Source organism: Urocitellus parryii, chromosome 5 (assembly GCF_045843805.1).
Source record: "Urocitellus parryii isolate mUroPar1 chromosome 5, mUroPar1.hap1, whole genome shotgun sequence".
NCBI lineage: Eukaryota > Metazoa > Chordata > Mammalia > Rodentia > Sciuridae > Urocitellus > Urocitellus parryii.
The window spans coordinates 86,228,405-86,246,796 of NC_135535.1; the positions used below are offsets into that span (position 1 = coordinate 86,228,405).

General features: G+C 35.9%; 1 protein-coding gene and 1 pseudogene across 1 annotated transcript in view; one reads left to right on the forward strand and one right to left on the reverse strand.

Annotated features, from left to right (window-relative positions):
- The window catches only part of Irag2 (inositol 1,4,5-triphosphate receptor associated 2), a 111,642-nt gene extending 99,585 nt beyond the window's left edge, over nt 1–12,057 (reverse strand). Inside the window, exons 1-2 of the mRNA XM_026392360.2 lie at nt 11,487–12,057; nt 10,407–10,517 (exon numbers count right to left, since the gene is read on the reverse strand). Coding sequence (XP_026248145.2) covers nt 10,407–10,517; nt 11,487–12,057 — 682 coding nt within the window. The remainder of the gene's footprint in view (nt 1–10,406; nt 10,518–11,486) is intronic.
- LOC113185279 (mediator of RNA polymerase II transcription subunit 21 pseudogene) lies at nt 981–1,434 on the forward strand (annotated as a pseudogene).
- Nucleotides 12,058–18,392: the final 6,335 nt, after the last annotated feature.

The window sequence follows — 18,392 nt, forward strand, 5'->3', positions numbered from 1 at the left end:
AATAGGGCGTATCCTGCGGCCTGAGTTCCCGTTGAGTTCTCGTGGGATTGAGAAGGTATTTGGGATTCTAAGCCTGGTGGAGTACGTGAATTTGTGGGCAGAACTTGGATTTCCCCAGAAAGTGTTTGTACAGGGCCGGTGTGAGTTCGGGAATAAAGAATTGCTGTTTGAATCTACAAGGTGTGAGTGGCTCGTGATTCTGTGCCCAGCCAAGACTGCGGCAAGAAAGAACTTTAATATACATAGAAACACTTAAAGATGTCCCCATCAGACTAACAGAATATTTCTCAAACAGAAACTCTACAAGCCAGGAAGAAATAGAAGGATAGATTCTAAGTCCTGAAAGAAAATAACAGCTGACCAAGACAACTATACTATGCAAGTTGATCCTTTAGAAATGAAAGAAATATGAAGAATCTCCAAGACAAGCAAAAACTGAGAGAGCCCATGACCACCAGGCGCCTCACAAAACATGCTTCGAAGAGTCCTACATCCAGAAGATAGATAACTACTATCATAATATCATGTGAAAATATAAATCCCACTATAAGAATAAATACATAAGAGAAATATAAAAGAATCAATTCTGTCAATATCAAAACAGAAATATGAACAAGAAACAAAGAATATTAAAAACTCTAAGAAAATCTACAAGACAACAAGAATAAGTCCTTGTCTCACAAGGGCTACACTTTCTAATTAGTAAATGCAGACTCTCTGATTGAATATAAAAAATATAAGACCCAATAATATGCTGTCAATAAGAAACTCATGTCACCAGTAAAGACACATACAGACTGAAAGTGAAAGACAGAAAATGATATTGTAAGTAAATGGAAAACTAAGGCAAGGACGAATAGCTATACTAATATCTGACAAAACAGACTTTAATACAAAAACAGTGAGAAGTAACAAAAAAGATCAGTATATAATGATCAGAGGATCAATTCAATAAATCAATATATTGGTTAGAAATCTATATGCACCCAATTTTTAAAACACTTAAAACTAAAGGGAGGTGGATCAGTTTATGCAGATGCAAGACTCTGAACTTGCTTGCAGATCAGTTTTGTAATGCCACTGGAGTGTTGCAAAAATGTGGTCCTCCTGCCTTTCTTAATAATATACAGACAGTAATTAACAAAGACAACTAGCTAATCTTACAGAAGAATATACCCAGCTTTTTGCAGCACTGATTGCATGAACAGCAAAAGACATTGATGTTTTGATAGATTCCTTACCCAGTGAAGAACCTACAGCTGCTTTACAGGCTGCTAGTTAGAAGAAAATCATGAGTCGGCTTCATGTCTGGAGGATGTTGTTTATCGAAGGGACATGCTTTGGGAAAAGATACAAAGTATACTTGCTGACATCCCTCAATCACAACTAAAGACAAGAAGTGGTACCCACAACTAGTCTCTTCTAGACTCATAGCACCATGTGGCTAAGAAAAGAACTCTCAAATGACACTAAGAATTCTGCATCAGATTTAGATATAAGCTTTTCCAACAGTTACAGAAAAACTTTGGGAGGTTTTACCTTTGTAGGTATTTTTAGTAGTCTTCTTCTGTTTTTGCTCTTGGTAAATACACTTATAAATTTATGATTGAACCAATGTTAAACCATCATTATGCATCATTTATTTGAATGAAATTATTAAATCATATTGAATTGATGCTCATAATACAATTAAACACATGCTACAAGTTAAAAAAAAATTTAAAAAAAAACACCTAAGAGAGAGGCTTAATATAATAATAGTGGGAAGTTCACCACCCCACTTTTATCAGTTGACAGATCATCCAGACAAAAGATCAACAAAGATACAGAGTTAAACCAAGCTACAGATTAAATGGATGTCACAGAATTTACAGAACATTTTTATCAAAAGGCTGCAGAATATACATTCTTTTCATATGCACATGAAACTTCTCTAGAATATGCACATATGAGGCCCCCAAACAAGTCTTAAATGAAGCCCCAAAACATTGAAATTATATGCTGTATTTTTTTAAATCACAATAGGATAAAACTAGAAGTCAACAAAATAGAAATATACAAATGCATGAAGACTGAACGACAGTTTTAAAAAAAAAACAGTGGATTTTTGAGGAAGTGAGAAATTTTTTAAAATATCAAGACTAATGAAGTACAATATACCAAAACCTGTGGGCTACAGCGAAGGGGTACCCAGGAAGAAATTTTTGGTAACAAGTGTCTAACTAAAAAAATTAGAAATATTTCAAGTATGACATAGCAGTATCTCTAACACTTGGAAAAGTACAAACCAACCAAACCCAAAATCAGAAGAAACAAAAAAAATCAGAGCAGATAAAGTAAATAGACACCAAACAACAATTCAAATGATTGATGAATGGATTTAAAAATGTGGCATATATGCAAATGGAATATTACTCAGCAATAAAAGAGAATAAAATCATGGCATTTGCAGGTAAATGGATGGTATTAGAGAAGATAATGCTAAGTGAAGTTAGCCAATCCCAAAAAACAAATGCTGAATGTTTTCTCTCATATAAGGTGACTGACTCATAGTGGAGTAAGGAGAGGGAGCATGAGAGAAATAGATGAATTCTATATGGGGTGGAGGGGTGGAAGGGGAGAGCAGGCAGGGAGTTAGCAAGGATGGTGGAATGTGATGGACATCATTATCCAAAGTACATGTATGAAGACATGAATTGGTGTGGACATACTTTACATAAACCAGAGATATGAAAAATTGTGTTCTATATGTGTAATAAGAATTGTGATGCATTCTGCTATCATGTATTCAAAAAATAAAAGAAATTAAAAAATGATTGATGAAACCAAGTGTTGGTTCACTGAAAGGACAAAATTAATAAAATTTTAGCTAGACTAACCAAAAGAAACAAAGAGACAACCCAAATAAAGTTGGACATAAAAATGGACATTACAACTGACACCATAGAAATACTAAGAATCATTAGGGTTTATTATGAAAACTAATGTGGTTACAGTTGAAAAGCTTAAAAGAAAATCAAGACTGAACCATGAGGACAAAAGTAACTTGAATCAAGCAGTAATAAGATTTAATCAGCAATAAACGTCTCCCAACCAAAAAAAAAAAAATAAAAATGAAAAACAAAAACTCTACCCCTGGATGTCTTCACTACTGAATTTTCCCAAACTTTTAAGCAAAAGCTAACATCAATTTTTCTCAAATTATTCCATAAAATTGAAAGTAAGGGAACTCTTCTAAACTTATTCTATAAGTGTAGCATTACCCTGTACCTGTAACAAAAAGCTCATGTCACAATCAAGTTTGTTTCATCCCAGATATAACAGGGATAGTTCAACACAAATCAATAAGAACAGTACGTCAATTCAATAGAATAAAAAAAGCTTTTTAAAAAATCAACAGATGGGGGGAAAAAAGCATTCTATAAAATTCAACATCTCTTCAAATCCTGAAAAAATAGGTAGAAAAGGATTATACCTCAACATACTAAAGGCTATATATAATAAAGCCACAGCCAACACCATACTGAATACTAAAAAACTGAAAGCATTTCTTTTTTTTTTTTTTTTAAATATTTATTTATTTATTAGTTATTGGCGGACACAACATCCTTGTTTGTATGTGGTGCTGGAGGATCGAACCCGGGCCGCACGCATACCAGGCGAGCGCGCTACCTGCTTGAGCCACATCCCCAGCCCCTGAAAGCATTTCTTTTAAAATCAGGAACAGGGTAAGGATGTCACTCACCACTCTTAATCAACATAATACTACAAGCTGTAGATAGAACAGTTAAGCAAGATAAGTGAAATACATTCAAATAGGAGATGATTAAAACTATCCATATTTGTGAATGATATGATTCTATGTATAGAAAAACCTAAAGATTCCAAAAAACTAAATTATTAAAACTGAAACAAGGGCTGGGGATGTGGCTCAAGCGGTAGCGCGCTCGCCTGGCATGCGTGCGGCCCGGGTTCGATCCTCAGCACCACATACCAACAAAGATGTTGTGTCCGCCGAGAACTAAAAAATAAATAATAAAAATTCTCTCTCTCTCACTCTCTCTTTAAAAAAAAAAAAAAAAAGAAAAAAACTGAAACAAATTCAGTTAAGTACCAGAGTGCCAAATTAATATACAAAAATCATTAGAGTTTCTATGCACCCATAATGAATTTGCTAAGATAGAAATATGACAGCAATCCTCTTCACAATAGCTACAAAAATATCTGGGAGTACACTAAGGAAAGATCTCTGTAATGAAAATTACAAAAATATTCCTGAAATAAATTGAAAAAGATGGGAAGACTTTCTATCTTCATGGATTAGAAGGATATTTTTCAAGTAATTACCCAAAGTAATATTTTTCAAGTAATTACCCAAAGTAATCTACACATTCAATAATATTCTTCACAGACTAGGAAAAGCAATCCTAATATTCACGTGGAAGCACAAAGATCATAGCCAAAGCAATATTAGGTGAAAAAAAATAAAATAAAATAAAACAAAGCTAGAGGCATTGCAATACCTAATTTCAAGACATACATGACAGAGGGCTGGGGGTATAGCTTGGTTGGTAGAATGCTTGCCTTGCATGCACAAGGCCCAGGGTTCAATCCCCAGCACACACACACACACACACACACACACACACACACACACACAAAGTATGATACAACAGAGAACAGAGTCAATATAACCAAAACACCATGCTATTGACATAAAATACAGACACATAGAACGATGAAATTGAATAGAGATTCCAGAGATAACTTATTCTACAGAAAGTCTCCCAAAAACACTGATATAATTTGGATGTATGGTGTCCCTGTGTTCTCATGGGAATATTCAGAATTAAAATGATTAGTTTATGAGTGCTGCAATCTAATCAGTCCACCCTAGTGTGAATAGACAGACTGGGTAGTAAGTGAGGGCAAGTGGAGCATGGCTGGAGGAGGTGGGTCACTGGCAGTGTGTCCTGGGAGGGTTCCTCTTCCCTCTCTCTTCTTTCTGCCAATGTCCTGAGTAGCTTCCCTCCACCTTGACCTTCCACTATGATGTGCTGCCTCACCTCAGGCCCAGAACAACGCAGTCAGCCCACATTGGCCTAAATCTCTGAAACGGAGCCAAAAATAAACTTTCCCTCCTCTAAGTTGCTCATCAGGTCTTTCCGTCACAGTGACTAGCACAAACATACACAGAAGAAGTACAGCCTCTTCAAATGATGCTGGGAAAACTGGATCTCCACATGCAAAAGACTGGAACTTGACTTCTATCTCTCACTCTAAGCCATACCAACTCAAACTGAATCAAAGACCTAATAAAAGTAAGACCTGAAACTTGGAAACTACTGGAAGAATACAAAGGGGAAATACTTCCAAGACATTGGTACATGCAATGATTTCTGGATACGACCCCAAAAGCATAGGAAACAAAAGCAAAAATTGACAAATGAGATTACTTCAAACTAAAAAGTTCCTGCCCAGCAACCAATCAATCCAATGAAGAGATGACCTATAAAATGGGTGAAAATACTTGCCAATTATTCATCTGACACAGGGTTAACATTCAGAATATATAAGGAACTCAAAAAGCTTCAACAAGTAATCCAAGTTTTAAAAAAATGTGCAAATAATCTGAACAGACACTTCTCAAAAGAAGAAATACATATGGCCAAGAAAATATGCTCCAAAGATTAGCTATGAGAGAGATGCAAATCAAAACTACAATGAGATATTATCTCACCCCAGTTAAAATGCCTATCATGAAGAAGAAAATTGCTGGCAAGGATGTAAACAAAAAGGAACTCATACACTGTTGGTGGTAAGGTAAACTAGTATAATCATTTTAGAAAACAGTATGAAAGTTCCTCAAAAGCCTAAACATAGATCTACCATATGAGCCAGCTATAAATTAGCCTACCAAAGACTACCTGAAGCTCGTGTTTAGTGTAGCACTATTCACAATAGCCAAAGTAAGGAATCAGTCTAGATGCGCATCAACAGATGCATGAATAAAGAAAATGTGGTATATATACATAATGGAGTATTATTGTTATAAAGAGCAACAAAATCCTGACTTTTATAGCAAGTTGAATAGAACTGGAGTAGACTATGTTAAGTCAAATAAGCCAGACATAGAAAGACAAGTAGAACATGTTTTGTCTTACAGGTGGAAACTAAAAAGAGTTGACCTGAAAATAGTGATTATTTGGTTTGGGAAGAGTGATTGGGGGGTAGAAAAAGAGTTGGATTTGATCAGTGCATGTTGTATGCATGAATGGAAACACCACACCAAACCCTACCAATGTGCATAATTACTATACTTTAATAAAACATCAATAAAATTCAGTTATTTACCCAGATATCTTATACTATATGGAAAAAGAAGAAACTGTTGATGCCAGCAAGCACTCAAAAATGTTAAGTGAGAAATATCAGATTATCAAACAAGTCTGGAGACATTCCCAAACATACTTAGGCAATGTGGTAGTCTGTTTCTTTTTGAGAGAGGCCTGGAGATTGAACTCAGGCCTTCAAGCATGCTAAGCACAACCTCTACTACTCTACTAGCCACACCCCGACCCCATAGTATATCTTAATTAAAAAGAAAAAAAATCTTAGATAATTTTCAACTGTGGTAGTAAGATGAAAAAATTCTGGAGCACCCTCATGATCCCACCTTCTGATGTTTGTGACTGTTCAATTCCTCTTTGGAGTGTGGGAGTGGCCTGTGGATTGCTTCTAATCCATAGAATATGGCAAGGGTGATAGAACATACAAGCATGGAATTGCATGATTATGTTCCAAGACTGCAGTGACTGTCTGGCTGGAGTCACTCACTCCCTTGCCATATTATGGTCCAGTATGTTGAAAGACAGAAGTGGCCAGGAACTGAGGGAGGCTTCCAGCTGACAGCAGCAAGTAACGGAAGCCCCCAGTCTTCCCAAAGTAAGGCACAGATGAGATAAGTGCCCCAAGCAGCACCTGATTGCCCTGGGAGCTCTGTCACAAAGGAGTCAGTTAGGCTGTGCCTAGAGTGAGCCACAGAAGCTGTGAAGAAATGAATTGCATCATTCCGTGGAAAGTCGGCTCTGAAGAACTAGTACAATAGTCAGTTATGAGAATTATAATAGTTTGGGTATTGTTTGGGGTATTATTTTGAAACTACTGCATAGAATATGGTAAGGAATATGCATGTGATTAAATAAAGCAAATGAACATTTACATTGAGTTTCATTAGTGACATTGAGAATCAAGATTCCCCTCTAAGAAAGGAGATACAGAGATAGAAGAGATGAGTAAAATTCTGTTATCCTGAATTTGCATTGGAAGAAAGACCATGAATGCAACATATATCATCTTTTAAAAATTTAAATGCATCCTACTTCTAATCATTGTGAAGGCCTAGAAACAACCACTATACCTTTTCCCTAGAGTGTGGTCTATACAGAACATTTCCCATGAAAAGGTGTCATGATCCTTGAAGAAATAATTGATTCCAAGGCTGGAGCAGGAAATGTACAAGATAAGCCTGAGAATTTTATAAGGCCAAGAAAAATGAGGAAGGGCACATGTCAAAGTATTTCTACCTGGGACAGCTAAAAAGATTCTCTTAAAAAGATGGGGACCTGTCAGACACAGGAGCCAGCTTGAAGAGTATTTTGCTGGCCCACTCTGGGACAATTTGAGCATCAAGACACATAATGACAGTAGCTTTACAAATAACTCCATATAAGAATCCAGGAATTCCTAATGATACCAATTAATTAGTGAGAAGGTAAAACTCTTGTGGTAGATTGAGAAATAATAAACAAAAAATTATGGAGAAAGAAAAATTTGTTTTGTAACCATCATAATAATAATTGATTCAGGCAAGAAATATCAGTGTTAAAATTACTGAGTATAAGTTTGATGAGGAACAGAATATTTATAAAGACTCAGTGTATCTTCCAATATAATACTTATTAAGTACAAAGGACAAATAACTTTATACAACAGAGAAACGAGACAGACAACGCAATAACTAAGAAATCAAAGTTTTCAAAATCCTGATATATTGTACTGAGAAGAACACAACATCACTTCTAGAATTCCTGACAAAATGAATAACTTGACTCAAATTCTTGATTAAAGAAAACATACCAATACCAGACATTCTACAGTCACTGGCCCACACTCTTCATTTTAAGGTCATAAAAGACAATCTAAGGAACTATCCCAGATTAAAGGACACTAAAGAGACAGGATAACTAAATACAAGGTGTGATTCTGGATTGGACCCAGGACTATGGCTTATTCTATTGAGACAACTGATGGCATTTGAATATAGAATTGTGAATTAGCTAATAGTACTGTTAAATATACATCCTGACTTTGATAATTTTACTGTGGTCATCTAAGCAAATGCCCTCATCTATAGAAAACACATATTGATGTACGGGGGTAAAAAATATACATATCTGCAAATTGCACCCAAAGGGTTCAGAAAATAGAAATACAGTAATAAGGCAAATGAGACAAAATGAAAATGATTGGTGAATCTGGATAGAGAGCATGTGCAAATTATTCATTCTTTTCTGTAGTTTGAAATTATATCAAAATGAAAAGTTACCCCCACAAATGACACTGTAATCAACATGAGGAGATTTCTATTGTCCAATGATGGACATTAATAAGAAGATTAGAGGGATAGGAAAAGTAAAGGCAGTGAAATGAATATGATACAACTTTCCTATGTACATATATGAATATAACTCAATGAATCTCCACATCATGTACAACCACAAGACTGGGATCCCAATGAGAATAAGATAGACTCCATGTTTTAATATGTCAAAATACACTCTTCAGTCATGAAATGAGCATCAGTAACAAAACTTACAATGGATAAAACATCAAATATGCTGAAATGATGAATTAAACAACAACAACAACATTATGAGTGACCTTTAGCAGTCACCATTTGCATTTTGAAAACTGGTAGGTTTATCCTGCTTCTTCAGGACACAGATGAGGCTGGCTAAAAAGTTGATGAAACAGGGCAGAGTTTCTCATTATAAATGCATTGCACCTGATAAATTAGGATGGAATGAAAGAGCATCACCATTTGCAACACCTAATGAAAAAATCGATCTAGGTCTTTGTCTTCAGTTGTTGCCTCCCAAAAAATCAAAACGAAAAACCTTGAACTTTTATCTGCTCAAACCTCTAACTATAGGATGGAAGAAATAAATTAAGTGTTCCTATAGATATACGATCACCAAATTTTAGGTTGTAGAAAACTCTACCAAACAGAATAGTCATTTTGTTTAATAACTTAAAAAGCAAAAAGAGGGAATGCCCATATAAGGCAGACAAAAAAGAGACCTTTCTTGATATTGAACAATAAAACTTTTGTTTAAAAAGATACATTTCACACAAATGAGAAGTTTTGAATACTGACAAAATATTTGATAAGAAAGTTATGTTAATCATAATAATGGCATTGTAGTTCTATTTAGAATCAGTTACATTTTAGTTACTTTAATATTTGCAAATAAAATAATGTAATGTCTGATATTTGCCTCAAAATAATCCAGAAGAGAAGAAAACAGGTGGGATTAGGAATGAAACATAACTGGTAGACACATATATAAACAGTCTTTAGACTATTCTCTTCACTCCTATATATATTTGAAGTGTTCCATAATTTTTAAAAATTAATTCGAAGTCTTCAACAGAGGAAATTGTGGAAAGACGTATAAAAAAATCATTAAATGGTTACTCAGGGGAAAGTGATTACTGATTACTTCCCCCTATTTATTTATCAATACAATATCAATTTAATTTCATTACAATGCTCATGAATATTTACATGCTAAAAAATCAGTTGCAGAATTTTTAAAAGAACACATCTCAAAATGAAACAAAAATATAAAGCTAAGTTTTGAACTAAACTTACATAGTGGTTTTACATACTGAAGTACAGGATTTCTTGTGAGGCAATTCCTATGACATGTAAATAGTTCCAAGCAATGCTTAGAGTTGATAATTCAGCTGGTAAACTCAATAAAATTATCTAAGTCACTGTTAAAATATGCGAAAGAGGGGCTGGGGTCATGGCTCAGCAGTAGAGCTTTTTGCCTTGGCATGTGTGAGGCACTGGGTCGGATCCTCAGCACCACATAAATAAAATAAAGATCTATTTTTAAAAAATAAGCAAAAGAGGTACTAAAGAAATTATAAAGAAATAATCAAGACCTGAACAACCAATCTTACTCCCAAGTTAGGCAGCATCCACCATGTGTGTGGACATGGAGACAGAGCCCCCACCCCCCAGGCAAACCATTTCCCTTTCTCTTACGAAATAAAGCACAGGTGACATGACGACGAGTACTCCTGAACATTTAAGCAGATAGTTTTCAACTTACCTCTGCATTTGGTGTCACATGCATGGAAGATTCCAGTGAGCAACTGTTCCTCCCAGTCCCTAGTGGTGCTGTGCATTACATCTTGGCCATCATCAGCTCCTGGTTTCCATCCTATCAGAAGAAAAAGTACAAATACAGGTGCTTATCTGTGCTACAAGTTATTCATTTCTCATTTGGGGTGTTTAATTTTAGCAAAAGAAAGCTTATTTTAATAAACAGAAGCCCATAATACTGATTACTTATCTTGAATGAACCCATCAAAAAAGTGGTCTTGAGGGCTGGGGATGTAGCCCAAGATGCACAACTCCCCAAGTTCCAAGACAGCATCATAAGTAAGTCAATAAAGTGGTCTTCAAAGGTCTCCCTCTATTTTTATCTTTTTATTTATAAATTTTTAAAAGGAGGAATAAGAGATATGGAGAGGGAAATGGAGTTCTTTTGCTTTACAATGAAAGTACCTTATAAAAAGCAACTAGTAGGACATAGATTTATAAGAAAAATAAAGGGAAAGAAGAAACTATACAGATTACGTACAATTTTACATTTTGTTTTTCAGATCTTATTATATAAGAAACTGTTTTAAACAATCTCTTAAGTAGTTTTCTAAATCTCCATTGGCCTGAAAAAAATTAACATCTTCCCTGGCCTACCTCCTTTGCTCCTGAAATAGAACCCACATATTCTTACATAGTTGTTTTACTGTTATGCAAACAAATGTGAAGAGTTCTTTCAGCAAGATATCTAGGGATTATATGAATTTTAAGTCCAATATATCTGTATATTCATGACATTCTAATTTGGCATTCAAGTTGATTTCCAGGTCAGTAGAGAAATACCAAATGATATGATTATAAATGCAATCCAGAATTTCTATTCAGATTTTAATCAGAAGCATGTAAAATAGATTTCACACATAAGACTTTCTTTTAAGGTGGGGGATAGACACAAACATACTTAGAAAAAGATAGATGCATCCATTTAAACTTTAATAATGTATATTGGTTTTAAGTTCAGATATTCTAAAAGCAGAAGTAGTTTTTGTTTCACTGGAAAAACACACACTAAAAAATGATTATTTACCATCATCATTCAGAGATAATTTTCTCACCACTGAATCCTTAGTAAAAAACTGAGAGCTTTGAGCAGAGGCAGAATCATGGTCAAGCATTAAGGTACAATTGTTATTTCCACTACAGTAGTTATTCCAATCCTTGGTAGAGAAGAAATCCCCTGCTAGGATCTGTGGTATCAAGGATGTATCACACTGGTTGTTCTGTGATCTCAGCCTTGCAATGTTTTCAGAACTAGTGAGACCAACAGTGTATGTGGCATTCTTGGGAGAGTACAGGTGAGAGATGGATGGGGTTCTTGCAGATGCTATTTCAGGGGATGAAATGAAGGCAGCCACTTTCTCAGAACTTGAAAAAGGAGAGTCCCGCACAGGAATGTGAGCAGCAGTCATCTTCCTCAGCACCTCCTCAAAGTTTTTCTTGGCATTAGTTTGTGGACTATCAAAACTGCTAGACTGGTATTTGATAATTTGTCGAATCGGATTTGAAATTGCGTCTCCTTTTTGAATGGCTCTGATTTTTCTGCAAATGCTTTCTACTGGGTTATGCCGCTTCTCGGTTACCTTCTTTGCAGAAGTCATCCTTGGCTCTCTAGCAATTGGATAGGAGTGCCTAAAGTATGGGCAAAAGTAGACACATTAGTTAAGACAATGCTAACACATAAAAGTTAGCATTGTCTTAACTATTATTCAGCAATAGGCTACTTATTCTCAAGTGGACTTGGGAGGACATCATGACAAAATGGTACACTGTTCTAAATAACTTCCTGTGCATTTAACTTTGAGGCTCAATTGTCCAGAAAACAACAGATAATGTCTATAAAGTACTTACCACATGCAGGCACGGCAGTAAGCTCTTTATACTTATCAACTTGTCCTTAAAACAATGCTGAGGTGAACATTAAAACTATCTCCATTTTTGTGCAAGAAGAGAATAAGGTACACATTCAAAATCACTGAGATAAGTGCCAGAGCCCAGATTTGAACACAGGAAGTACAATTTCAGAAATTGAACTCTTAACTGTATTGCTTTTCACTTATGCTATGTCAAATATGTCAATGATGCTAACAACTCTCATTTGAATGCCAACCATTGGCTCTGTCCTGTTCTCACTTATTTATTGAGAACTTACTGCATTTTACAAGTATTGTGTATAAATATCACAGAAACCCTGTCAAATATATGGACATGCCTTTTGGGGAGAGGAGACTGGGGATTTAACCCAGGGATACTTTGCCACCCGGCCACATCCCTATCCCTTTTAACTTTTTATTTTGAGAAAGAGTCTAAGCCGCTGAGGTTGATCTTGAACTTGCAATCCTCCTGCTTCAGCCTCCCAAGTTGCTGGGATTCCAGGCATGCCCCATCATTCCATGATGGACATGCTCTCTTTCAGATAAGACACAAAGAAGTGAAGTAACTTGCAAATGGTCATATCTCCAAGATGTGAGCTGAAGTATCTCTGCCTCCCGCATAGGTTTGGTTTGGGGCCAGGGATTGGATCCAGGGCCTCAGTCATGCTGAGCATGCTACACCCCCAGTTTTGTTTTTTGGCAGGATATATGGACTTAAATAACAAGCATGAGTTGACTCTTAGAATAATTAGGGAATTTGGAAAGAAATCCAAAAGTTTACCTAATTAGTACAAATAGTTGAATAGTTATGTAGAGTTTGAAAATTATGGTTTAAAAAAAAATCAAACAAAAATTTACATTTATGGATCTTTATAAAAATTTAATAGAGAACATATGAGCAGCAAAGAAAAAAAACTGAAACAGTTGTAATTGGAAAGGGTGTTTGGAAAGAAGATACTTAAAGCACTCCCATTCTGGCTTTATCTTATTTTAAAATAATGGCTATGAGCTCCAGCCAATGAAGTTTCTATCAACAGAATTCACCATTTAGGGTAATGACCACCTCCAAAGTCTTATTTTGTGATCTGACTATACTATGTATTCAAGGCTTATCTTTCAATACCAAACCAAAACACATTCTTCCCCTGAAATTCTGAATTCTCACTGGACTTAACACTCTCTGAAGTCTCCCAAAATTTAAAATTGTATCATAAATTCTGTCATGTAATTAAATTTTGTCTTCTATTACTGGATCGTTTCAAATGAATCTGCATGCTGTTTTCTAAAAAAAATATTTCTAAATCTTGAAATCAAGTCATGATGTGATTCTTCATACATTATTAGTGGCACAATTGATAACCTCCAATTATATATAATACATGTAATTATGAGGCTTGAACCCTTTTTCCCTAGCTGCTATGATAGTTAGCTCCCAACTGCTTCCAGCTACCTCCTCTCCTGGAGGACTCCCTCTTATCCCAACAGGAACTGTTCACCTGGGAGGGTGGACGTGAAGCAGTGGTAACGACAGAGGAGAATTCACCTGTGAACCCAGCACAATTCATCTGTGCTACGATGGTGACTTCACAGGAAGGCATTCGACTTCCCCATGTCAAGCAAAGAGCCTTAAAGATTGGCTACTTATTTATCAATGCTCTCAGTGTGTATTGACCATTTCTCCCTTTTAGAGCCAGAGTGTTGAGGTGCAGATTGTCACAATAGACCCTAGACTGAAACCTTGGACTACCGAGCCTTGTCTACTCACACCATAAAACACTGCTGTGGGGTGCTGTCCAAGCCAAGATGAGAGGCCCTGCTTTGCAGGTACTGGTAACTGACCCAGATTAACATCCTCAGCATATAAAACACACAGGTTGATTTTATTTTTCAAGCCATTTTTCCCCCTGTTTTCTAAACTTCCACAACTCACTTATGTGAGCCCTGCTTGGCAGTTGATTTGCCAAATGTTACAATGAGTACACTTAAGACACTGACTCCTGACAAAGCTTCCCAAGATTAACTTGTTTTGCTCTTTCTAATATACAGCAGAATATTTGTGGAAGTTCAATAAGATGGGATGATAAAGATTTCCAGGTTTGTGCCACTGTCACCATATATGGCTTGGAAATATCTCCTGCCTTTTCTGTCCAGACATTTTTAGTTTTAGATCCCAGTAGAAAAGATTAGCTGCAGTCTTCCATAATGCAAATACAAGACTAACTTGCTTTGTACGATAATTGCCTTTGGAAAAAAAAAAACAAAAAACATTAACTGAGAATTAAAAGCTTGAAAGTAAATTTAACTAGAAGTAGTTGCTCAGAATCTCTCTTTAAAAAGGATTTTTCTCTGAGCCAGGCACAGTGGCACTCACCTATAATCCCAGCTATTCTAGAAGCTGAGATAAAAGGATTGGAATGTTGGAGGCCAGTGAGACCCCATCTCAAAAAATAAATTTCCCCCCTTTATTTATCTGCTTTAGCTGACTTAAATTTGCCATGAAAGGATGGTACACTTGGAAAAGTTCCAATGACAAGAACTGCTTTTCTGAACTTCACCTGCATTCTATACATTTATAATTAAAATATTTTAATAACCTTCCTTTTAGGAAGACAATCAGTATTAAATACCTACTAAGGGCTAAGCCCTGTGTAAACACTGGAGATATAAGCATGAGCAAAACAGAAATCTGCTCTACTAAAACTGTGGAAGATACAGGTATGAAGAGTAAACTACAAAACCTGCCAGATTAAATCTAAGATGCACAATCCAATTTTAATTTTAGAAAAACAATGACAATGTTTAGTATATCCCAAACACTGCATGGGTCATATGTACACTGAAAAATTTTAAATGTATTTAAAAATAAAAAACAAAAATATTTAAAAGATACAATGGGAAAAAAAATTAAAATAAGCTGGGTGTGGGAGCACACGCCTGTAATCCCCATGACTCAGGAGGCTGAGGCAAGAGGAACAGAAGTTCAAAGCCTGCCTTGGCAACTTAGCAAGGCCCTAAGCAACTCAGCAAGATTCTGTTTCAAAATAAAACATAAAAAGGGCTGGAAATGTGGCTCAGTGGTTAAGTGCCCCTGGGTTCAACTCTTGGTACCAAAAAAAAAATTAATTAAAAATTGATTTGAAATTCAAACGTCACTAGGTATTTTTTGTTACTAGCTAAATATAGCAATTAAAGACTACAGATAAATTACATAGCTATGGTCTATGAGAGCATATAATATGTGTTTATTCTTGCTTGGGAAGAACAGGGAAACAATTAAGGACATCTATTGTGTAATATATGGAGCATATTGCTATATATTGTTTGTTAAATCCAGGGTTAGAACAGAGAATTTAAAAGTGGAACTATAAATGTGCTATAGGAATTCATCGTTGGATTCATGTGAGCTAAATGTAATGTAAAATAATGTTTTAAATTAAACCTCTGATTTTACTAATGTTATTTTATTCTTTCTACTGATTGAACTGTTTCATTGTTCTTGCTTGCATAATAGACTTCTATTCTTAATGACTGAATTGTCTGATATATAGTACAAATTCTTGAATCTTCAATTTTCAACTATCAGCCTGATCTAAAATTGTCAAGCAATAAAGTCTGTGATGCCCAGCCACATCTATAAAATAAATCTGATTTGTTTCTTACTTAATGTTAGGCTATTTGTTATAGGATATCCACTTTTCACCAATGAGTAACTGCAGAGTTCAACATTAATCTCTAAGACATTTGTGCTCTTTGAGACTTACAGAAATGAATATTTGTTCCAACTTCATAAACGAGTTCTCCACAGGCTGAGTAAAATCTACCACGATGTACAATAAAGGCAATATCACACATTAATATTCGAAAAGACATATTTTGTGTTCATCAATATTCATTTTCTTCAATTACTAAGAAACAGTTGAATTTCATTACCAAAAAAAAGTCATAATGTTTAGAAAGTAGAATCATTGAAAAAAGCTGGCAGATGTCACAATGATTCAAAAAGCTCTTCAGAGGGGCTGGGGATGTGGCTAAAGTGATAACATGCTCACCTGGCAAGCGGGGGGCACTGGGTTCGATCCTCAGCACCACATTAAAAAAAATAAAATAAAAAATGTGTGTCCACTGAAAACTGAAAAATAAATATTAAAAAAAATTCTCTTTTAAAAAAAAAGCTCTTTAGAAAGCCTCTGCATCTAACTCAGAGAAAGATTATGTAGACAATTATTTTTCCTTTATCAACCACCTAATATTTTTCTTCCTTTACAAAGGTTACTTCTTAAACATTGAACTTTCAAACTTTAGATCAGATAGGCTTATTTTAAAAATCATTCAATACTTGATTATGAAATCCAGGCAAATCTTTCATGACTCACCTAAGCGAAATCCACTTAGTGGTTTAATTAAAAACAAAACACATAATGGATGAATGCAAAAATATTGAATATGTGTGTGTAGATCAATGATAAACAAAGGATTCCTTTTGCCACAACAGACCTTCACTAATGATTAAATGCCACTGAACTCTTCAAAAGGACTGGGGTTACGGCTCAGCAGTGGAGTGATCACTTAGCACGTGTGGGGCACTGGGTTCGATCCTCAGAACCACATATAATAAAAATAAAGGTATTATGTCCACTTACAACTAAAGCAAAACAAAACAAAACAAAAAAACATTAAGAAACACCTGTTCACCGAGATGCCCCAGCAAACCCATCTTTAGTGAACCCAGTGGGTAGGCAGAGCCTGCTTTTCTACTTAACCTATGATTTTTATATTTGTCTGATTAAGCTATTTTCAGTTTCAGTGTGACTAGTATCTTATGTGATAAAATAGTAACTTTTACCTGCCTTTTCTAGGATAGATGATAGCAGCTGTTAATCACAAGGACTTGCAAACCACAAGTCCCAGATTTAGTAAACACTCAGCATACCTGTCATCTGTAAACTTTTCTGATTAGTAATGAATGCAAACTGGAATAGACCAGAACCCACCCACCATTCACTTAACCTTGTTACATTAAGCTTCTAGATTGGGTCACACAGACCTTATTATAACTATCTTTTTGGAACAATTCCTGAAATAGCAGTCACACATATGCTTCTGAAAACTGCCTGCGCTGGTCTGTTTCACTTCTTGTTTTGTGAAGTCTGATTTTCTTTTCAGAGAAGAAAAATTCTCTTCTAATTCCAACAATTCAAGCGTTCCCCTCCCATGTTCTTCTCACACTCAACTAAAACACATTCCAAATGACCAGCATGGAAATGGCCATTGAAGACAATTGTGGATCTCTCTGAAAGCCAATTGGAAAACAAATCTAGTATTCACCTAGAGAATGTGGAGAAGTCAAGGTTCCTAAGGAGCCTCACTTTATCAGGCTTGTCTAATTATCCCCCCTCCCTATTTTTTCAGTGTCTTTCCTTTCTAGACTCATATCACATTTTCCCCTTATTCTGTAGAACCTCTGCTATAGTCTGGTACTGGAAGTTGGTCTTTGTTCACAATCGTTTGAGGTTGAGTTTGGGGTGAGGAGGCACCAGGCACTTTATATCTGGGCCTGCTCTTCCCCATTTAGGGGAAGCACTTTCTTGACCTCAGATAACTAAGTACAAGCAGGGCCTGAAATTCAGCTAGTTACCTAAGGAAAACTCACCAACTGATTTTCACTTGACTTTGCCAGTGCACCAAGAACCACCTTCTGAGAACCCGGAAGGCAGGAGGGAAACCAACAGATCAGATGTGTGGGTGGAGCTAATTTATAGAGGCAGGCAGCGTGGGGTGAAGTGAAAGGCACAAGCTGTAGGAGCAGGAGGCCACTGATCAGCTGCACCTGCCTGGGTTCTAGCAGAGGGTGCAAGCAGGAGGGTGAAGCTGGGCGAGTAGGAAGGGTGAACATGAGGTGGTGGGCAGCAGGTGCCATATTGGTGCGCTCTACTCCTCAAGCAAAACCACACGATGAAAATCACCTGGATTTTAGTGTCTCATCAGGATGACATAAAAGTCATTTTTAAGTTAAATTCATCAGTTTCTCTTGAACCAAACTCTATCTGGTTTTTGAAGCACTG